The sequence below is a fragment of the Hirundo rustica genome, chromosome 3, assembly GCF_015227805.2.
Source record: "Hirundo rustica isolate bHirRus1 chromosome 3, bHirRus1.pri.v3, whole genome shotgun sequence".
Lineage (NCBI taxonomy): Eukaryota > Metazoa > Chordata > Aves > Passeriformes > Hirundinidae > Hirundo > Hirundo rustica.
The window spans coordinates 32,319,710-32,342,256 of NC_053452.1; the positions used below are offsets into that span (position 1 = coordinate 32,319,710).

The window sequence follows — 22,547 nt, forward strand, 5'->3', positions numbered from 1 at the left end:
GCTTCCCTCCAAACTCAATTACCACCTAGCCCCACGTACCACCCTGCTGACAGGGCACTTTTGGCTAATCTAGATGCTTTCATGCTTCTTCAGTTGCAGTGAAGAGGAAGGAAACCTGAGCTCAAGTGGCTGGGAAGATGGGAAGTGGCGCAGAGCCAAGCCCTGCACCGGCTTCCTTAGGTGGAGGGGACGGCTCAGAAATGAAGCCTTCCTCCTCCCTACAGGGTATGCCTGAAATAGCCAGGCTTGTCAGATCCCTGTCTCTGGCCGTGATGGATTAGCCTCTCCAAGGCACAAGGCAATTTATTCATTAGTGACATTTACACCTTGTGGCTGCATCAACCATCGTGGTTGATGACACGTGCTCAAGCTGTCACTGCTGGGCTTGGAGGCGACACTGCTGCTCCAACAAGCAGCGAGACATGGTCTGGGCACCCCAGCTAAGTAATACCTCCTGCCTTTCTCCTCAGCCAGAGCATGCACAGATTTCTTTGAAAGCCCACTCTGCTCCTGAGCTTCTCTATCAAATGCCCTGCCCCATTTCCCCCCACCCTCCCTGCCTTGCAGCACCCTTGCTCCAGCACCGCATCCTCCTGCCCCATTTTGCCTTCTGTCTCCTGTAAAAACCAGCACCTTTGCAAAGCCTTTTACAGCTGTTCTCAACCAGCTCTCTTCCTCCCTTGCTGAGCATTCACATCCTAGTCTGCCCTCTGTCAGCTGCCCTCGGCCCCAGCAGAGAAGCACATTTGGAGACCTCTCCAGCAGATAAGCTGCTTTCACCCTGATGCTGTCCCCTGGTCCCACACTGCCACAACAGCTGACTTTCCTTTCCTTTCCTTTCCTTTCCTTTCCTTTCCTTTCCTTTCCTTTCCTTTCCTTTCCTTTCCTTTCCTTTCCTTTCCTTTCCTTTCCTTTCCTTTCCTTTCCTTTCCTTTCCTTTCCTTTCCTCTCCTCTCCTCTCCTCTCCTCTCCTCTCCTCTCCTCTCCTCTCCTCTCCTCTCCTCTCCTCTCCTCTCCTCTCCTCTCCTCTCCTCTCCTCTCCTCTCCTCTCCTCTCCTCTCCTCTCTCCTCTCCTCTCCTCTCCTCTCCTCTCCTCTCCTCTCCTCTCCTCTCCTCTCCTCTCCTCTCCTCTCCTCTCCTCTCCTCTCCTCTCCTCTCCTCTCTTCTCCTCTCCTCTCCTCTCCTCTCCTCTCCTCTCCTCAGACCAGGATTACCAAAACCCCAAGGCCTTCTGTTTTCTAACTTAGGACAAGCGCTGTGAAATTCTCTGGGAAAGCGCAAAGCGATGCCAAAGCGATGCCAGGATGTGCTGCGGTTGCTCTGCAGCAAGCATGCAGTGGGCACGCCAGGGCGGGGAGCGCTGCTGGCGGGCTGTGCACAGGCAGGGTACGGTGAGGGCTGGCCACCGGCATGTCTGTGGTCATCGTGCATCTGCCGGCATCTCACAGCTGGCCCACGGCGCCCAGCAGGGAGGGGACCAAAACGGTGTGAACACACGGCCTCGGAGGAGTTCCGGGGAGGGGAGCGCTTTGGCTAGCTCAGAGGAATGACAGTTTGCACATCGGGTTTGGGGAGAGTGAGAAGAGCTGGAAAGCGTTGTCCAGGGAGCAGATCCAGCAGCTCTCCGGCTTCAGGCGGCCAGCAATGGATTAGCTTCTGTGTTCTCAAACACAGCTTGCTCCGTGCTTTTATCCCTGCTCCCCGCCACTCGCTGCAGCAAATGTGACACTTCACACCATCTCCTCACAGAAACCAGGTCAGGAGTTTCCTCTCACGAGGAACAAGCAGTGCTCTGTCACCCTGAAAAGCCCTTGCTGCAAGGGTGAATGGGTGCCACCGCACCAAAGCCACAGACTCATCAACCCTCCGCAGGGCCGCCGGTCCCAGCTGTGCACGAGCACGCAGAACCCCATCCTGCCACGCCATGCCTCCAGGGGCAGAGAAAGATTTTAAACTCTGGCCTCCATTCCTGATCGACCTACCCACTGCAAAGCCACGGGGCCACCATCCTGATCTGCCTTCTCCACCCTTCTCCACCAGCTTGGCACATTACTAACAGAGATGGAAGGAGTGGAGAGTTTAAACCCACATCATCACCAAAAATATATATTTTTTTAAGCAAGGAACAGCATTGTGAAACATTTCTCACAGCTGTTAAGGCCTTCTAGCTGCATTTCAGTCTGAAAAAGCCGTTGGCACTCCCAAAGTGAAATCCTGTTATTTTGGGGTCTAGCTGTCACCAGTTTCCCCAGCCAGCTGAGCAGTGCTGCTCCATCAGACACACTGCCACTCTCGCTCCCCTCTGCTCGGCCCCTGGGGACAGGCTCTTCCTGGGGGGCAGGTGCAGCACCAACAGAGCCCACCAGCTTCTGCTGGGGTCGAGCAGGAGGTGATGCCTGCCTTCAGCTGATCCTCCTTCTGCATCTGCTTCTGGAAATGTGCATAGACTCAGGCTTGGGATTTTCCAGACTTTCACCCTGACTGGCCCATGGGCTGCCATCCAAAGTCTGAATTCATGTCACGGCAGCTGACAGCGCTGCTAATGGACGTCGGGACCGTGGGACTGATACAGGGTACTACGTCATCTCACCACATTCTAGCTAGGCTTTTTCTTTCACTAATGTGAGTAGCTAAGATTGCAGAAGCAGCTTGTGCTGATGGAGAGTGAAAGAACCTCATGTGTCTGTGTGCGAAGTTATTTTGTTCTACAAAATCCACTGAATTATAATGACAGCAGGTGATCCATCCATTCACAGAGTTCGAAGGACTGGGGAGGGTTCGGGATGGGCACCAATTTCTCACAAGCTTCATTCCCCCCAAATGAAGTTTACAAAAACCAAACAAACAAACAAACAAAACAGCCCAGCAAAAAGAGTCTTCCCGGGGAATGGGGGAGGAATAAAACCCACTTAGCTTTCCAGCAGCCGCTGTGCTTATTCTCAGTGCTGGATGGCCATGCTGCACACTGGAATGGGCTCCTGAAAATCTGGCAGCTTCTGGAAGAGTTGCATAGGTGGATGATATACCTGTCAGTAGAGCCTGTTTACGAGCTGCAGGAAGAGGAGCGTGTCGAACTCCACAGGGAAAGTGTCCCTTCTCCAAGACAGACATGAGGTAAGGAGGGAAGGAGGAGGGGCAGGCCATGAGGCCATGGGTCTTGCAGGTTCAGTTTTGTCCTTGGGACCTCTTTTACCCCAGAGGTGGAAAGACTATGGTCCTGTGGGAGAAGGCTCCTCTCCCAGTGCTGTGGAGGTCAATTTGCTTGTTAGCTTGCTTTTGAGGGAGCTGATGAAATCACATCCACAGGCATAATATTCCCCTTGGCGGAGCAGCTGCGATAGAGGCAGTAGAGCAGAACAACTCAACCCACCGCTCGTAGAAAGTACAGATATTCAACATTCATTCATGTTGGCCAAGCCCCATGCAACATATGCATCAAAGCAACACTGTGACAGATCAATTTTTCTGGACTCAAGGACAGACCCCTCTGAGGAGCTGCTAAGCCAGCTTCACATTAGTATAGTACCACTGGCTTCAGTAAAATAACACTAGGAATGAACACAGCCCATTAATTTCTACCTGAAGTGTGATGATGACCCCTTTCCACTTTCTCCAGAATGCAGTGTCCTAGGCAGGCTCAGTCCCAAGTCCCCACTGGGGTCCCAGGTCCTATGAACCAGGCTTTGGTCCCCATGCATACCTGGCTCAGTGGAAAGTGTAGGCCCAAGTGCACCACAGGAGGCAGCGGCACCAGACAGACCTATCACTTAAACTATGCTTCATTTCTGACATTACCTGGCTCCAGAGCATAACTCTACAGACTTGATTCTAACCACTGAATGTGAATGAAACACGATCAGAAGGACATATCCCAACGTGAGACCCACGGCTCTTTGGGACCACAACATCTTGGTGGTGGTGGTGTAGAATTTCAGACCCTACAGCGACTGCAGCAGGGTAGGAGCACACTGCAGCTAAGCCTGTGCCCTGCTAAAGGCAGCACCCTGGTCACATTATATAGCAGTATTGAAGCTGTGGTTGGACAGGCTGAAGGGAGATTATTCATCCCACCCGCTAATCAGTAGGTGCTGTTTTACTGCCACCGGATGCTGCCCAACTTTCTTAAATTTCCACTCAACAAAACTTTTCCTGCAGTTCTCAGCCCACTGGCATCCATCAGTTACTAAACAACCCTGCAGCCTCTGGAGTGAAGAGAAAACAAGGAGGGGCAGGGACCAGCTGGATCTCTAATGCGCATTTCACAGGGAGCAGAAAGGAAGGAGGGGTGCATTTGTTTGATAATAGATGAACGGCAGCTTCCCCAGCCTTAATACTGTGTATTTGCCTGGAAGGCCTGGCCTCGGCCATAGGCTCAGACTCCCTCTCCCCACCCTAATGAATGCTCCTACAGCTGCTCACCCTGGCAGCCCTCTCTGAAACCTCCCTCTTTGGTGTGGAGTGAGACATGACACGCAGAGAGCTCAAAGAATTACCACTTGGTTGGATGGTGTCACCGACTTCTTCTGCAAAAGCAAGGTGCTAGGCACTATGTGGGAAGCTTCCACTGTGCTGAAAGACAGATAAATGGGTGGTGATGTGTCCTGATGATCAACTAATCCAGAGCTTCTCACACACTTCTCTCTCTCTCTCTCTTTTTCTCTAGTTCAGAAAAGCTGGAGAGCTTTTAAGTACCTGACAAGTACGTTGACAGATGGGAAACACCAAATAGCCCAAATAGCCCAAACTAATTCTCCAGCTTTGCAGCAGTAAGGACTAGCCCTCCTCTGGGTTGCATTAGCACCGTGAAGGACCACGAAGAGGAGCTGGTAGCACTCCTGCCTCCCTCCTGGAAGGAAAGCCTGCTGCTAAGTGCAATGCTGAGCCTGACCCTCACCCCATAGAAAACTGAACTGTTAGAATGATGTATGGAAAAAACCAAAGCCATCTGACTGCAGAGATCCTTCTAGTTATTGCCCCTATCATACTGACAAGCACCCAGCTTTGACCTTCCCAGAGGGGGATATGTGCTGTCCTGCTTTCCTTGTGTAAGCAGCCAGCAGCTCTGTATAGTCCACTCACTTTGAAGAGTTCCTCTGCACCAGAAATGAGGACACAGCCACCCTGACAGACCAAGGCACCGCTTGCCCAGGCCAGGCTCAGAGCAGGAGTGACATACTCACTACAGAGTGAAAACTTCTGCACCATCACTCAAGCCAGGGTCTGGCAAGTGCGATCAAGACTCTGGGACTGGTGAAGAGAAGGCTACAGATAACAGGCCCACCTGTGTCAGGAAGGCCATGAGGAAAAGGAACAGAGCCAGTTAGACTCACCAGTCAATGGAGGAGAAGTAAGGGGATTAAGATACAGCAGGGAGAACTCAGGTCAGGTATAAGGGAGAAGGCTATCCTGAGAGGAGCAGATTGGGCCATGGAATAAGCCGCCAAAGGAATCGTCATCACCAACGCAGATATGGCAGAGAGCAGACACAAGCCTCAGGAAGAGCAGACACCTGACTGCTGCACAGCCCAGAGCTGTGGTGGGTGATGAGTATGTGCCAGGAGATGGGACCACTCCACCTCGGAGAGGCTGTGCACCAGAACAGGGACAGGCACCTCTGCGTATCCGTGCTCGTAACCCGAGCCATACGCAGCATTATAGCAGCTGCCCTTGGCCCGGGGCACTGCGGTCTCTCACCAACCCTTAGCAGGAAACGCCTTTGCTGGTGGTGTCCCATGCCAGGAGACAGAAGGGAGAGCCCAGTTTTCTGCTCTGGACTTTTCTGCCTGACTAGACATACCAGGATGAACCCTAGTTTCAGTTTCTCCTCCAGCTCCACCACTTCCCTGTCAAGCCAGCAGGCAGCTCCTGTCCCTGCTGCCCAGTCCTGCTCCCCTACCATGTCCAAGTGCACCATCCCCCTTTCCTGAGCCTGAGGCATGTCTCCACCCGTGAGAGAATGGGATAGGATGGACCAGAGGGGCAGCTCTACCAGGTGCATTTGGGTAGCAGGAATATGAGGGATGGGATCTCTGAGAAATCCTGGCATGCAGTGGGGAACACTGCCTAGAGAGGTCCCACTTCTCAGGGTACTGTGGGTCTGGAGCAGCCACAGACAGTAGCACTGGGACTACAGCTGGCACCACGTACCTGGGGAAGGTATTCAGCAACAGGAAGACTGTACGGATCCCGTGGGTCAGAGCAGCAGCCGTGCCTCGAAGATCCACCTGTCCACCTCCAGAATAAGATTTCATAGGTGAAAATGGGGTCAGAGGAACAAGGCAAGACATTCTCATGGAAAACCTCAGAAAAAGCCAAGGACACAGCGCCTGAAACTCTGCTGCAGGTGCTAAAAGCCGGGGGGCACAGAGACCCTGCTAATATGTCCCCATTGTGAAAACAGTCTTTGCCCCAGGGAGCTAAAAGACCTGCCAAAACTTAGATAAATCCATCTGTCCAAGGCACCTTGGAGGCTGGAGATAGGAAGATGAGCCATTACAGACTAATTAAAGCAATGTGCAGGAGATTTCAAAGAGAACACAGTCAGGAAGGACAAGCAGGGACCTCATTCCTCACTAATGACCCATTGCAGCTCCACTGTCTCAATTCACCGGGACATACAAGCACACACCATTATCTCCCTGGAGCCAAGAGGACACTCCACAGTGGCCTTGGCTTACATTAGGCCCTTGGAGAGAGAAGCACGAGTGCACAGCAAGCCAAACGTCATTACTAAGCAAGGAAATCCCAGGGCTGCTTTCGCCCAGTCTGAATCTATGCCAAAAGTAATGAGAACAAAACGCAGAGAGGGATGTGCCTACACCGGAGACCTTATGCTTTTCTGTCCTCCAAGGGACCCTCTTCTTTAAGCCAACATCTAGCTCTGCTAGTGAGAGTGAGGGCAGATGCTAAGACAGAGTCATAAACAGAGTGAGATTTTAGGAGACTTCCTGTTCAAACCACTGTTGTTTGTAGTCTAGCACCTGAGATCCAGGAGGACAAGCTGACTCGAAGGGCAAGAGCCACTAACCCGGATATGCAGGGCATGAAGAGCAGAACAGACTGCTCTGGGGGAAATGAAAAGTGGAGCCCTACAACGCCCACAAGCGCTGACCACTCCAGGCTTGCCAGCAGGAGATGACTTTCAAAAGAGGACCAGTGTGGCACATGGGTGCATTTGCAGCCTCCTCAAGACCTGGGAGGCAAAGCAGTACAGCAGCACGATGAGAGACGGACCCCTCATTAATAGCTGCCAGGAGGAAGATGGCTGGAGTAAATATAACGCCTCACTGTTTGCCCTTCTGCAGCAGATGGGGAGACAGACAACAAGCACAAATACTCAGGTGCCAATGGACTTGCCCTTGTCACCCAAGACATGCTGCCCTTAGCTTCTGTTCACCACAGCCGATGAGGGAAGCGGGGTGATGCTCAGTAGTGCTGTCTGGAGAAATTGCTGGCTGATTTGGCACGCACTTCCCGAAGAGCCGAGTGAAAAGGAGACAGCTTTTCTGAGAACAGGGACACAAGAGATCTGGGGATGTATTGCTGCAGGAGGAAAAGCTGGGTGTCTGCACGCTGCAAACACTGTTGCAGCTTCAGTGACACGAAGGGTCTTTGCCCAATGTCACTGAGATCCTTTCCAGCGGGATAGAAGGGGCAGCGTACAGTTCAGAGCAACCTGCCCTGACAAGACCAAGGCAGAAGAACATCGTAGCTAAGGAGCTACACAGAAGTCACCTCACTTCTCACAGCCTGACACCTCTCTGCAAAAACCTCTGTTGTTCAAAACATTAAGTTTTAATCAGCTTCTCCTCTAACATCTCCCCAGCCTCTGTTCTGCAGAGCATCCATCTTGCAGATGCCTCCTGCATGGGTCCTGCACCACTAGTGGAGTCCCACAGAAACAAAATCCTTTTGATCCTCCTTTCCCCAGTAGAAGTTCCCAATTCTCCAGCACGCTTTTGCACTTGTCCCTCCTATCCCCTAAGAGCTCTCTGCCAAAATGAGGCTTCCAGGAGCCTGCAACTCAGAGTCCACAGCCAGAGCCCAGCTGGATCTCACGCAAAATTCACTCATGCAGACATGCACCAACCTGCTGCTCCATTATCAATAGGTGAATTGCAGCTGAACCTACCAGAGACTTCTTTGATGCTTAGCTGAACCAATTAGGACCCACTTCAAAGCCAGGAAGGGTCCCCATCTGCTTGTCGTGCCACCTGATACCACAATGTCTGTCCCAGCGCCATCCACTTCCCCTTCCCCAGCTCACCAGGGGCCTCTCGTTTTCTCTTTCCAGCTGAGCCCTCCTCCAGCAAACACATCAGTAGCACTGCAGATCTCTGCTCCACCTGGATTTGCACATTCATCCCTTCCCCGGTGCTGCATGCCCAAACAGAAAACCCTTTACCAAGGGGATGCTGACTCACAGCTGGCACACCAAAGCTTCCTAAGGAGCTGAGCCTGGGATCCTCTGGAGGCAATGCCATTCCCAGCAGTGAGAACAAAGTAACAGTCGGAGCATGGTCTAAAAAAAAAAATTGGGGAGGGTGGGGAACGGTCAGGGGGGAAGGGGAAGAGGCAGATTTGTGGCTTTCAGCCTTTGCTCTAACCTGCCACTCAGCTCCACGTGCCTGGGTACCCGTGATCACCCAGGGTGATCTTCCATCACAGGCAGTAACACCCTGCTCCCAGGGGCCTGTTCTCCTCCACCCTGTGAGGGGTCTCGCTCCAGTGTGGGAAGCAGGGCGGGCAGAGGTGCAGCAGGGTGCTTTTTGGCGGCTGCTGGTTCCTTGGAGCACGAGCCAGCCTGGAGCCAGGGGCAGGAGCTGAAGCCACCCCCTCCCTGCATCAGGCCTGCCGTTTTATTCCCCCTTTTGGGTCTTGATACCATGAATTATAGTTTTGCAGTTGGTTTGGTTGAATTTATTTTTTTTTTTTGCATGTGGTGATCGGTCTAGAGTTCTTTGCCGTGTCAGGGGGAGCATCGGCATCCACCCCTCTGGGAGGTCAGAGCCACAGCGGGGGAAGCTTTTGCTGGCTCCCAGAGCAGGATGCCACATCCACTCCATCCTGATATCCTCCTAGGCTCGCCCCCTCGTGCTCCTCTCCCCACATCCTGCGCTGGCTCGGGCCAGGCAATGGACAATGAGATCTCACCGCCTTCTGCTCTCACAGTGAGGTCTCCACGCAGGACCCATTGCGATGGAGGTGACGGTGGTCGTGGTTCAGGCAGCCTTCGTTGCGGTGGACAATGAGGACGGGGAAGTAGAGGGCATCCTGATAAGGAGGGGGGTCTTCCTCCTCCACAGTCACCTGGCTGGAGAGGCGCGTCTGCTCGGTGGGGCAGCTCTGCTCGTTCAGGCTGCCGCTCCGGCTCTGCCAGAGGCAGCTGCGTCGCGAGCCGTACAAGCGGCCCAGGGAGAAGCGGCTGCTGCTGAAGGGAATCCTGGGACTGCCGTTGCAGATGCTCAGAGCACTGCGGGAGAAGATGGAGGAGCTGCTTATAGTCCTGTGGCAGCGCTCGCAGTTCTGCCGGTAGCCCCCGTAGCGGCAAGCGGAGTAGCTGGTGCAGCCGGAGAGCCCCACCAAGTCCATCAGGACCGCTTCCGAGTAGCTGGGCACCAGCTGCTGGTTGGAGCGTATGTGCCACTCCAGCTCGGTGCTGTCCACCGTGTTGACGCGGGGCATCCTCCGGCAGAAGGAGCGCTCCTCGGCCGGCGTCACCGCCACGTAGTCGAACCCAAAGAGTTTTTCCACGTGGTAATGGACGTAGGAGGTGCGGTACTCATTTAGCACCCGCAGGGGCCACGACAGGGTCAGCAGAGCCGCCACCCAGAAGACATAGTGAGATACGTACCAAGGCAGGTTGTCCGGGTCGGAAAAGGCCACCATGTATTCCTTGAAGTCCACATTTTTGAGGTGCATCCCCTCCCTGGCCTCCATGTAGTCGTCTAGGCCCTCGTTCTCCGTGAAGAAGCGGGCCCGCTGGGTCAGATAGGAGTTCTCGGACTCCACGTTGGCAAAGCTGAAACACTTGGTGAAGCGGAGCCGTGTGGCTGGGTAGCTCTCCAGGTCAATGAGGTCCTTGGAGATGTCCTTAACTCCACAGTTGGAATAATCAAACTCGGCCTCCGCCACGTGGGTGTTGACCCGCTCGTGGTACACTTGCGTGGTGGTGTAGGCGTCCCCGTTGCGGTAGCGGGTGACCTGCCGTGTCCTGCGGACGTAGTGGTAGCTGATGGCCTTCCACCAGATGCAGGGGGTCGCCTGCTGCATCCGCTGCACCCGCTCGTGCACGCTCTCCACGTCCACTTTGTACTGCAGCTCGTTGCGCGTGTAGCAGTGCCAGCACTCCACCAGGTACACCACGTAGAGCATCACCAGGAAGGCCAAGGGGATGTAGACGTAGCCGTTGGAACAGGGGCTGTCATGGTACATCATGGACTTGCCCTTGTACGCGCTGTCAAAGGTCAGCCGGGTCACCTTGGTGACGTGGCACCAGGTCATGGCTCCCATGCAGCCATACATGAGGAGGGACAGCAGCAGGCATTTCCAGTGGGACTCTCGGCACAGGGACTTGCTGAGAGACTGCTTCACTGGCCGCTGCTGCTCCGGGGGACCGGGGAGAAGGAGAGAGAGAAAACAAGAGAGGAATCAGTAGGCGGCAGGGGAAGGGGAGCAGGCAGCAGGGTGCTGTGGTAGCACCTACAGCTCTGCGAGCAGAGACAAAACAGCAGACGCCGTGGGGCTCCTGGCCTCAGCGGGCAGGGCAGAGGCTGGGATCCCTCACAGGATGACAGCCATGAAGTGCAGGCAACTGTCACCCCCACCTCCCTCTCTGGTGCTCTGCCCCTCCCTGGGAGACAGACAGAGCCCAGCTGGACGTGGGGGAGAGCGGCAAAGGACAGCTCTGTCAGCCGAGCATCCCCCTTCTTCAACAGGGAGCAACCCCTACCACTGCCATTTCCCAGGGAGAGCTATTGGAGCGCAAGGTAAGAGTCTGGGTGATCTCCTCCACATTCCTCAGCTTTTGCACCCACCCCACCAGCAGAGGCGGGTCTAACTGATGTCATCCCACTTGAACCCTCACCACAGCTCACCCCACTGTACGCAAGTCTCTCCTCCCCTTCCCAGTAATGACCAACAGCAACATTCCAAATTCTCCACCAGGGCGGCACAAGCTGCCTGGTGTGCCTGTAAGGTGGAGAAACAGACCTTCTGTGGCTGGGAAGGTCTGTGTTTGGCAATGACTATTCCCACTACAACACTTGGCAGCCTAAGGAGCTCTGAAGTGCTTCTCAAGTGCTTTATAAACCACACCAATAAGAAAGTACTTTTCCACTACTGAAATGAAGCCACCTCTGGTAGGAGAGAAAGCAAATATGGAGTAACATCCCAAAAGGCGTTCAGGCTAGAAGGGAGGAGCATCCTACTGATCTGCAGCAGCAAGGAGGGTAAGAGGCCACTCGCAGCTGCTGGCAAATGTGCCTGCTTGCACTTGGATTCAGTTGTGACAGCCCATATTTCTCAAAAAACTGCTCTTAGGTCTTTCATGGTGAGGAAAAGGCAGAACTTCAGTGGCAGGACTTTTTAAAGGGATTTCACTGTGCCTTTACCATAGAACAGTGCAGGGTTTCACACAAACCCATGAAAAAAAAAACTTAGTTAAGGAAACCTCTGCCACTCTGCAACAATCTGAAGTCTCAAATATTGATCCAGCTTTGTCTGTGAGATCTGACATCATCCCACCCAAAGGAAGAACAGGCAAAGTAATTATTTGCTTTCTCATACAGAAGATTTCGTCCAGCAATCTCCAAAGGTGGAACCTGAGAGAGGGGGTCAAGAACCTCAGCCTTGTGCAGATGCCACAAAACTCACTCAGAGGCTTCAAGCTTTGCTCTCCCTCTGCACCGGCGAGCAGCAGCAGCTCCTGAGCTCACCTCTGCTGTGGCAGGGGACAACGCCAGCCGTAATGACACTGCTCACGGCACTGCACGCCAAGCCTGGCTCCATTATTCTCCACTCCTGAGCATGGCTGGAGAGGCCTCTCATCCAGGAATCCCAAACAACTGAATGGGCTCACACTGTTAGAAAGCAGGAGGGGCACTTTCACTCTGGCATGAAAAGGAAAATTAAAGCAAGAACCGGAGATCACAAGGCCACTGGCAGGTCTAGGAATAGATCTGGGGCTCTTCTTTCCTTTAAGAAATGCATCTTGCTCTTCTGAAGAGCCCCTCATTGCTGGCCTGGTGCTCTGGAGTCCCACAGCCAACCTTTCCTCCCTGCCCTTGTCAAAGCCTGCCAGGGGGACTTCTGTCACTGCACTCAGCAGGGCTGGATCCCGCCCAGATCTCCAACAGAGGTTTCTCTCCTAGAGGCATGGAGGTCCCCTGCCTGCCCACCCCAACAGCCAGCCCACGATGAGCAGAGCAAGCGGCACATCCAGAGAAACCCCTGTTGGAAAAGGGAATGGTGGCACATCCCAGTGGCAGTGCCAGGTGTCAGTAATGCTGAGCTCCCCTCTTTGAAGCCACTAGCTGAGAGCAAGACCTGGAGACAGACAGACAGAGCCCAGGGCTGGCAGGTGGGGTGGTGCTGGTCTGCAGGCAACTCAGAGAGGTGCAGGGTGGCTCTGCTGGCAGTGCTGGCACGGACACACGTGCAGCCCAGTCTTCCCAGTGCCAGTGACCACTGCAACAGCCTCTCAGTCATGGGGCAAAAATGCAACCCCAGGTAAGAGAAATGGGAGTGAGGAGGAGAAGGGGAGGCCTTTCAGGAGGCAGAGCCACCTGAGCTGTGCTCTCCCTCCTGAGGTCAATGCTGCAGTTACAAGAGCCTGTTCAGACCCCTCTGTCTTTGCTTGGTTGCAGCACGGCTCTCCCATGCTGGAATACTGTACCACTACCCAGGCAGCTAAAGGGTTCCTCTCTCACTGCTGCCTTCTGCGTTGCAGGCTTTCCCTGGCAGCGGCAGCTCTGACTGTGAGGATCTAAAGGAGCTGCTCAGTCAAAGGAGGAGCATGGAGAGGGTCTGAACAGGGCCCTTGGAGCAGTACATGCCAAACCTGGGCTGTCTGTGGGGTGTGAGTGCTGAGAAACGGCACCTTGTTTAGGAGGCAGATCTGCAAACGGAGAACAAGGAACAAAGCAAAGCATCCAGCTCATTCATTTACCAGCCGGGGAAGGGGCACCAGAATGACAGGTCTTTGGACACGGCTGTCTCAGAAAAGCAAATTCCACCTCATAGTCGCTCCCCAGCCCTTCACCTCCCGCACCGCCCGTGTCGCAGGGGAAGGGAGATGCCGGCGGTCACCCTGCAGAGACGTAGGCAAGCCCCACTGCGGTTACCCACCCAGGGCAGGGAGCACGATGCAGCCCCGGCTTGGTTCCAGGAACTGTGTTAGCAGGGCTCTAGCCCATGCATTAGTCTCCTCCTAGGACTACGCAGTACTTAGATACTGCGGCGCTTTCACCGGGTCACAGTAACCCCTGCTGTAACCTGTTTACAAGCCAGCTTTATCCTAGGCTTTTGAGGTAAAACACACGCACCTCGGCTGCACTGCTGGGGTTTCCGAAAGCTGATCAAGTGCCAGCGACGGGATGCAACCACAGCAGAGACAGAGGAGGAGCCAGATGCAGAGTCTAATCCCAGTAGGAACTGCAGCATCCTTGCTCCTCTCCCAGGCTGCAAAGGGCTCACAGGAGCAAACAATCAGCTCCACAGATTCCCCCGCAGAAGCAGCTGAATAAAGTTGGCTCCTTGAGCTCTTAACCAGCCTTGGATAAGTCCAGCATAGCAAACAAGCAGATGAAAAAGCTGGGGAAAGAAAAATCTGTCTCAGAACAGTGTCACTAGGAGGGGAGCAGGCACCGATATAAATGCCATCGTCATCTGCCCGCTGCAGTCTGATGGAAGGAGGCAAAGACTTGCCCTGCTTCTCTGCAAACAGGGCTTCCCTCCGTCTCTGGGATCCTCCCTCACTGCTCAGGCTCCAGCACTGGACAGTGGCAAGCAAATCTGCCATTGCAGGTGCACTGAAACATCTCTGCAGTGCTAGGGGGTAAGGCTGGCCACAGCTTAGCCAAACCTGTTCAGATCACCTCGTAGAACACATGGAGCAACCCCCAGCAGGCACTAACAGAGACACATCTCGGGAAAGGCAAGGGGGAGGCTGCTGCTTGGGCCTCCCTCCCTCCTGTGTGGCACTGACCTCTGACATTGCCCCTGAAGAAAACAGAGATGGAGGCCCACACTTTGCAGTTGCTGCTTGGGATGCATGGGGAGGGATGGATGGGATGAAGGGGATGGAGGGGATGACTCACATCCATCCGTGAAGCAAAAGGAGATCCCACAATGTACAGGGTAGAAGCAGTAGAAGAGAGTACCCCCATCACTGCTTGCCCTAAACTTCTTTGAGATGTGGGGTATCCTCTTCTGAAAAAACAGCCTCAAGGGGACAAACATGCCCAGCACCTCAGTGGCCAAACACATGGCTCAAAATCCCTTAATCACCCCTGTAACCTTGACCCTGCAACTCTGAATACCAAAACTCTTCAAGTTCTTCAAGCTACTCCTTGTAACAGCCTGGCCCTGGTCCCATCCACTGTCCCTTTTTTTAACAAGTGTTTCCATGTCATTACCTCCCATGCCTCTCACCCGCCTCTCCCTGCAGAGACTTCTGTGAAATCTCCTATTCACCTCCAAAAAGCTAAACATTCATTTTTTGAGACGGCCCGGGGTTCAGATGGTTAGGTGTTCTATAGACAGCCCTCTAGAGGGCTGAAAAAACAATCCGAAAAAGCCCCAGAGCAGCAGCAGCCCGAAGGCCCAGGTAGCTCCCCAGTGCCAGGTGGTGGCAGCAGCTTGCAGGGGACTCCAGAGGGACTCCTGAGCATCAGTTTCCATGGCTCGTCCCCAGGATTCACTTACATCATGCAAGAAACGAATAAGCCCTGATCCCTTTGATCTCCAGTCCCGAGAAGAAGGGAGGTAGGGAGGATCCAGTCATTTCTAGGAATTACCAGTGTCTTCCAAGGCTCTGGACAAACACTGGCAACACCTGGCCATGATGGTCCCAGCAAATACCCACATCACACATCCCACCCCTACAACCCAGGTTCAGGAACTACCTGCCTACAAGAAAGAGGTGGCTCGGTCCCAGGCTAGCAGTGTTGCCAACTGCAGAGGACAGAGGAAGGCTGAGCATCAACAGGGAATCCTGCCAGCAGTCAGCTTCTGCAGCGGTACCAAGGTCTCCATTTTACACGGCAACTTGGAAGAGGACTGGTTCCTTCCATCAGATCCCACCTGAGCAGCAAGACAAGGCCACGTTTTTGCTTGTTCCCAGGCTGAAGAACTTGTCCCTTGGCATCTCCTACCCTCCAAGCGTGCACTGATAAGTGAAATTCAGTTCACCACCACTAAGTGTGGGTGTAGGCATGTGATGCCAAGATGGAACAAGGGCTCGGTCAGCTCTGGCTAGCAGCTCTTGCTACTTGCTTTGCTGGGACAAGCTGAGAAGCACCTGAAGCCCTGCCTGGTTCCCAGACACAGCAACCTGAGATATCAAGACGAGGCACCTTCAAAACAGGACAGGGCACTTTACCCATTTTCCAGACATCTTCCCTGGCTTCCCACTCACCCTGGCCAATGGACCCTGACATGTGGGAATCAGCCACACTGCAGGGACACTCAGCAACGCTGGCGCCAGCAGTTGCTTCTGATGGAAATGAGGACATTGCACAGCCCGTATGGTGTTACACGGCACTAGACGGGAGGAGGAACGTTCTCCCCTCCTGATAGCTCTGAAGACAAGAGGATTGCACTAGGTCAGTCCATGAATCCAAGCTCACCACTAAAGTCTCTCCTCATTGCATCCGATGAGACACCAGGAAGCACGGCACCATCACGAGAGGCTGCAGCTTCCCTCTCCTCCACCAGCTGCTTCATGCAAGTCTGTGATAGCTTCTGGGCACCAGAAGGATGCCCTTTGCCTAAACAGAGCAGGTCATGGACTAGAGCCTTTCTGCCAGCTCCCACGAGTATGATACTGACACCCTAGCTGGCAGCCATCACAGCGTAGCTGAAGACCAGACAATCTTATAATCCCTGCGAGCCAGGGGGCACTGTGGGTGAGGGAAACTCGTCTGGGCACTGCCCCTGCTACACTTCTTTCACCCAAACGGGCTCTTGCTCTGGCACCTCTGAAAAGTCTTGAAAGTAGAACCAACACTGCCAGAGTGCCACCAGCAAGAGACCAGATTGCAGCACGGCACAAGCACATTCTCATGCTAAAAATGCGCCTCACAGCTCAGCTACCCTCGTCGGGATCTGTTTGAAGAGCTGGGCTCAGGTCATCAGGAGTGGCTGAATGCAGGCAGGCAGAGAGGAACAGACACAGGGCAGAGTATACAGTATTTGTACAGCTTCCCAGTCCTTGAACTTCAGCATTCCTCTCCTGCAATTATTTGTATCTAAATATAAGTCTGTATATATAGAATAACCGTGCATGGGCATGCATGTTCTGCCCAAGCCAAGGAGGCAGAGAATACCAGGATTATGCAGCACTCACAAACTGCAGCTGCTCAGTAGCAGCAGGGGAAGTTGATGCACCAGCTTCTGAGTACCCCTCCAAGCTGCCCTCTGAGCTGTGGTCTCATCAGACAGGACAGCCCACCACAGCAGAACGCTGCCCTTCCTACACTGCCCAGTTGCCCTGCATGGGTCAACAGCCCCACGGCATAAAGTGAGTCTCACCAGTCAGTGCAGTTGCTTTCTCTCTTCTTGGGAAGCCCAAGCTGCAAGCAGGATCTGTAGAGGCAGACAAAAGGGCTGGCACACCTGCCTCCTGGAGGTGCTCCCGAGGCACAGGGCACCCCGCTCCTGACCCTTTCTGGCATTTGCTGCCTGGACTCCAGAAAAGTCATCTGCTGAGGGAGACTGCAGCACACCTGGAGGCAAGGCTGTGCTGGTACCTGGCCTGCCCCAGTCTGCACCTTCCACTTCCCCCAGCCAGCCTCTAGCTGGGAGCAGCCACCAGCAACCGCCCCCGGCTTTGCCATGCCTCCAAGCCCTCTACCCTGCTGCCCACAGCGTCTTTCCTCACAGTGACCCAGGCAGCTGTGCCACATCCTGGATGCCCCCCAGAAGTCAGCGCACAGCAAAGGAGAGGGTCTCCACGTCCGCTCCTCCGAGGCATTACAAGCTCTGCCCGCGGCAGTAAGCCCAAACGGTGCCCTGCGCTTCTCGTTTGTGATTTTTTTTCCCTTCCCTTCCCGGCCACTCCAGCCCCGGCCCCCGCTCCGGACGGCGCCGGCTGCTGCTCCCCTTCCAGCCCCGGAGGCTCCGCGGCGATCCCCAGGTGACGGGCGAGCGACGGAGAAGAGGCGCGCCGGGGCAGCCCGTGGGCGGCGGGGACCGACGGGCGGGCATCCTCGCCCTCGGGACCCCCCGCCCGCCCCGCATCGCATCCCCGGGGCCGGAGCGGGGCGAGAGGGGCTCCCAGCGAGCGGCTCCGTACCTGTGCGGGCAAAGCCCGGCCCGGCCCGCGGCGGGGCGGTCAATGAACGCGCCATGCAAAGCGGCCGGGGAGGGAGGGAGGGAGGGAGGGTGGTAGGGGGCAGCCCCGGGCGGGGGGGGCGGCCGCTCTCCTCACCTCCTCTCTGGCCCCCTCCGCCTCCTCCTCCGGAGGCACCGGCGTGCTGCTGCCTCCCTCGCTGGCGGCGGCCGCCGAGGCCGGGGGGGACATGGCGGCGGGGGCGCCCCGCTGGCGGTGCCTGCGGGCCGGGCAGCCGCATTATCCCGCCCGCCGCCGGGCGCTGCCTCGCCGCTGGCCGGGCGGGCGGCGGGGCGGCGCGGCGGGCGGGCGGCGCGGCGGCATCGCCCCCACCGCGGCTCGGCGGCAGCGCTGGCCGCCCGCCGGCCCCGGCCCCGGCCCCGCCGCAGCGCAGCGCCGCTACACGCGGCGGAGGGCGGGCAGAGCCGCGGGGGGAGGGCCGCGGCGGAGGCGGGAGGAACGGCGCGGGGATGGCGTGGGGACGGGGATGGGGATGGGGATGGGGACGGGGACGGGGGCGCGGCGGGATGCGCGGCCGCCCGAGCGGAGCGGCGGGTGACCTTGAGGCGCCGGGCGGCGGCAGAGAGGGAGGGAGCCCGGTGCCGCCGCCCCTCCCGAGCCCCACCGGGAGCGGAGCGGCCGCCCGGTGCTGTCGGGGAAAGCTCCCGCTCTCGGCCGCGCCGAGGGGTCGTCAGGTTGGCTTCGGTCCCGGCTGGACAGCTGATGGAGAGGTGAGGGGTCCCGTGGGTTTTCCTTCCCTCGGGATGAAGCGGGAGAACCAGGAGCATTTTACCTGTGCCCCGTCTGCTTTTCTAATCTGTGGGCACCCCAGCTGGTCGGGGGAAATGGGGTAGTGGTGACCGTCAGTGCCGGTGCTGGCACCCGCTGAAAACCTTAGGCTGGGCAGGATCTTCCCTGCTGTGACCTGCACCCGGCCCAAAGGTTCTCAGCTAGCTCTTGCAGAGCCAACTGCGGCTTATTTCTCCACGGAGCTAACCTGCTTGGTTACAGGGATGAGTGGAAAAGTCTCTTCAGACCCTCAATCTAAACTCACAGAGGGGACAGGGCAGACACAGGGTTTGGCAGGGGTTTGTACTTGTTGAGGTCTGGATATTGCAGGTACAACCCGGCTTCCTTGACAGTCAGGAAATCAGGTGTCTCTGCGGGTGCTTCCCCAGATCTAAACTGGGGAGAAGCATAAGCTGGAATTTGCTGGAAACTTCTCTTTTTCTGAGCTCTGAGGCTCAGCCTTGGCGATGGGATGATCGGCATGCCCTTGTCCACTGTTGCCTGGGATGAGGAAGGAACAGTGTGTAGGCCTGATGGTCTCACTCAAGGAGATGCATCTGAGAGGAATACCTGCTTCTTTACGGGAGCAGATATGATGGCCGGGGGTGCTGCTGAAGGAGCTCATCTTCAAAAGAGGCTGGGGATGTGTTTCCTCTCGCCTTTTCCCTGTTTCCATGGGAACAGCAGCAAGCAGGAGCAGCCTGCTTGGAATTTTGCTGCCTACCTCTCAGACACCCCCCTGCCCAATCATCCCGGCAGACTTCGGCTCTTGGGGGTTTTGGACCCACCCTCACGTGATGGATCCCGTGTCTCCAAGGAGAACTCACCCATGCATCTGTGTCACGGCAGAGCAAGGCAAAGAGGCACAAGCCCAGAGCTGCCACAAATCCTGTAGCAGCACTGAATGTTATTCCATGCACACCAATAGACAGTTGTAAATGATTTGCATTCCTATATGCATTTCTGCTTTTTATAGTATGTGATCTCAGCTAGACCAAAAGGTGCCTGAGGGATGAATGCCCTCCGGGAACACTACTGGTTTCATCTCAAATACATGAATATCGCACAAAAAGAGCAAAGCAGAAGCGTGAAGGGGGGAAAGGTGGTACGAGTTTATGTCTTTGCATTTAATAGCCCATGGTGTTTTTTACTCCAAGGAATTTGTCCATTCACTTTTGAATTTGTTTTGATTTTGGACTTGTAGATGCTTCATGTCTTCTGTGGCAAGGAGTTTTGCAGCACACCCACAGACTCAAGGAGTTTCCTTTGATGGGCTTTTTATCCACTAACCCTCGGGAAGCAGGCTGCCACCACCCTTATGGAGCGACCCACAACACAATTTATCCTACACTGGTGGAGTCAGTGGCCACCGGTGAGCCAGAGGAAGATTTTTTTTTTGTCAGGCATCTTTGATACTGGTCTTGGCAGCATATCTTGGAGACAGCATTGTCAAGCACATCACCAGCTGTGCTATTTTTGAGATGAGGTGGCACAGAAGAGGTTGTGTGCCCTGCTTTGTCTGAACAGGAGTTGTGTAAGTTGTCAGCCACTTTCTGATGAAAACAGGCACGTGGCAGATTTCGACCCTCGGACAGGAACCCAAAGGCATGGCTGATAATGTGTAACAAAGGGCACAGAACTCACAGGAGTGGAAGAAATAAGACTATATGATGCTCAGGCCTTTCGGAAACTAAAGCAAGACAGAGAGCATCCAAGATTGTGTTCTGTGTTATCATCAGAGAGAGAACCCAGAAGTTGTAATTACAACACACTGCCTGATCCACTCAACCCTCCTTCTCTTGGGGGCAAGAGACAAAAATATGTGAGATTTCCCTCCAGTTATTCCTGTAAGTTTCAGGATGCTCTACCAGAAAATCATGTTGGAGAGTGGGGCATTTCCGGGATGGAGACTTTTCTGATGTGACAAAATGGTTGAAAGAGGCAGGGAGGCTTTTAAGAAGACACAGCAACTGAAGCAGAGGTGGTGCCCTTACCAATAGGTTTGTTCTCCAGAAACCCTGTATCTGCCACCCTGCAGAGACATTCATATCTGTTCCAAGCAAGCATAAAGCATGACATCATATTAGCAGGATTCGCTCACTTTCCATAATGCATCAAACCGCAAAAGGTCTCGCTCTCCTGTCTCTGGTAGTTACAGAAAATAGCCTTGTAGTTCCTGCTTAAATGTGTTATTAGTCCTTACCCAGGCAGCAAATTTGTGTTCAATTTCTAGGAAAAAAATTTGACGGAGGTTGCATTTTAAACCAGATGGCCATAGATAACCTGTCCTTGTGCTGGTATTTGTAGCCTAAATATAAAAATGGATTTTACAGCATTGTATAGATATATATATCATTGTGTTTAGCCTTATTTTTTTTCCAATAGACCAAGTGTGATCAAAACTCAGTCTATTGTTCCAAAGCAATCAATGATTCCTAGCGGTGTGGTGCTTTTTGTCTCTTAAGAAGATGTGTGGCAGAGAATCCCCTTGTGCTAGGATGCAGGATTTTCTATGCTCAGAAATTAATGCCTATTCAATTTAGAAATTTCAAGGATACTTTGTGCTGGCTGCCTGAGCCTTCCAGAATGTGTCACTCCAATTAAATTGCTCCTTATTAATGCAACAAGGGGAATGTGGGTGAAGGAATGTGCCTCTTGCTCCAGTTAAGCAACAACCCTTTGCCACTGCCGGTCAGTGGTGTTGACTCTCTGGGTGCCATCTACCTCTGCAAGCTTTGTCCTCAAGGAAATATGTACCATTAGTTATGTTTTCGTCTGCTACACTCAGACTTCATGTGTGCTGGGAGGAAATCCAGGTGTGCCTTTATTTATTGTGGGAAGGAAACCCCCGGGGGTCATTAATTGGTGACTGAGGAGCTCATTTCTGTTTAGCATCACTAACAGGAGTACATGACTGCAGTCCCCAGACATTCAAAAATCTTAAACCTCACGAAGTAGGTGGGTTTGTAGCTGCTGGTCTGGGGCACAGAACAGAATTGCTGTCATTGATAAGTCTTTGATCCCCGCTCTGATCCTTTCTTTTCCAACAGGCTGCCTGTATGCAGTTTGTTGTTTTTCCATCCAGCCTCATGAGAGTCTATTTTGTCATCATCACAGCTTTTGTTAGGCTCCACAGAGGTTTCTGGGTCAGGTTAAATCACTTTCCTCTCTGCAGTTGCCCAGCAGGATACCCAGGGCCCTCCCTCACATCCCCCATAGAAATGAAAAGCGGATTCAGCACTGCCCAGATGCTGTTTGACAGTCCTCGGGACATTTTGTCCGATATAACTCCAGAGCAGTGGCAACCACCCCAAGTGCCTGGAAACTGAGCCAAATCCTCCCTTGCTAAAGCCTTTGTTCTCACTTAAATTTTTGGCCCATCACCCCCAGAAAGGAATAAGCCAGGGAAACCAATGGCTCAGAGAATTTAGTCTATCTCTAGTTATGGTCCTATGAGTGACCTCCCTAAAAGCAGAAAATGGGTTTCTGTTGCAACTTGCCTTCCCCACACTGAAGGGTTGGAGTTGACATACCCTGATCTGGAAAAACATCCCTGCTCCACCAAGATCTCCCCATGGACCTGGCAGGCAGGGAAGTCGCTGGTCTGGGGAAGGAGCTATAACCCACTGCATGCTTAGGGGTCATTGTACAGGCCAGGTCTGTCAGTGTGGCCAGGGTCCTGGGGATTGGCTGCAATCCTACTTTCTGTGTGCCCCATCGCCTGGGCAACACAGACTCGGTCATCACTTTTTCATGGTGTCAGAACTGCTCTGTCCAACGGGATGGCCACCTGCTCCTGCTCAGCACCTGAATATTTCAAACAGCTCACTCACCCCCACCTCCCCTCCCTGCCACCTTGCTCACCCCTCTCTCCCAGTGCCTGCCTGGGCTCCTCACTTGCTTTCAGTAGTGTGGCTCCACCAGGCCTGTTCCCAACTCACTCTGATGCAAGTGTGGAAAGACACACGCCCTAATTCGGTCTGGCAGCTGGGAGGTTTAACTCTCCTGAGAGCAGAGCTGAGCTTGCATGAGTAATACCTAGCCACTCTGAGCACTGCTAGGAGACAAGGACTGGGCCAGGGGGGGTGCAAGGCTGCGGTGAGGGGCTGAGGTGACGCAGAAAGCGACTCAAGCGGAATCAACTGAAGCCATGAAAATTAACCCCTCCTCCCTTCTGCCAGCCATCAGGTCCAGTGCGGCAAGGCTG

The 22,547-nt window shown here is 54.4% G+C and overlaps 1 protein-coding gene and 1 long non-coding RNA gene across 8 annotated transcripts; one reads left to right on the forward strand and one right to left on the reverse strand.

Moving 5' to 3' along the window:
• Nucleotides 1-1,164: 1,164 nt before the first annotated feature.
• TMEM151B (transmembrane protein 151B) lies at nucleotides 1,165-17,954 on the reverse strand. Of its 7 annotated transcripts, XR_009207607.1 has the most exons (4): nucleotides 17,651-17,954; nucleotides 8,607-10,602; nucleotides 8,424-8,521; nucleotides 1,165-3,332 (listed from the first exon to the last, which is right to left on the reverse strand). XR_009207607.1 is itself a non-coding variant. In XM_040057477.2 (2 exons), exons 1-2 carry the CDS (start codon nucleotides 17,741-17,743, stop codon nucleotides 9,166-9,168), a joined length of 1,530 nt encoding a protein of 509 aa, XP_039913411.1. In that variant the 5' UTR covers nucleotides 17,744-17,954; the 3' UTR covers nucleotides 1,165-9,165. The 7 variants fall into 7 exon arrangements, 1 of the variants encoding a protein (XP_039913411.1); XR_009207606.1 differs by lacking the exon at nucleotides 8,424-8,521; XR_009207602.1 differs by having other exon boundaries at nucleotides 1,165-8,521.
• A 201-nt stretch (nucleotides 17,955-18,155) lies between these two features.
• LOC120750658 (uncharacterized) lies at nucleotides 18,156-20,670 on the forward strand. The gene is made up of 2 exons (XR_005700093.1): nucleotides 18,156-18,282; nucleotides 19,545-20,670. It is a non-coding gene; the product is annotated as an uncharacterized LOC120750658 (long non-coding RNA).
• Nucleotides 20,671-22,547: the final 1,877 nt, after the last annotated feature.

Bases quoted from the DNA above. Each gene is read 5' to 3' on its own strand.
- TMEM151B (XM_040057477.2), bottom strand. From the start codon at position 17,743: ATGTCCCCCCCGGCCTCGGCGGCCGCCGCCAGCGAGGGAGGCAGCAGC. The intron at 10,603-17,650 runs GTGAGGAGAGCG...CCCCCGGAGCAG, and splicing joins CGGAGGGGGCCAGAGAGGAG to CAGCGGCCAGTGAAGCAGTC.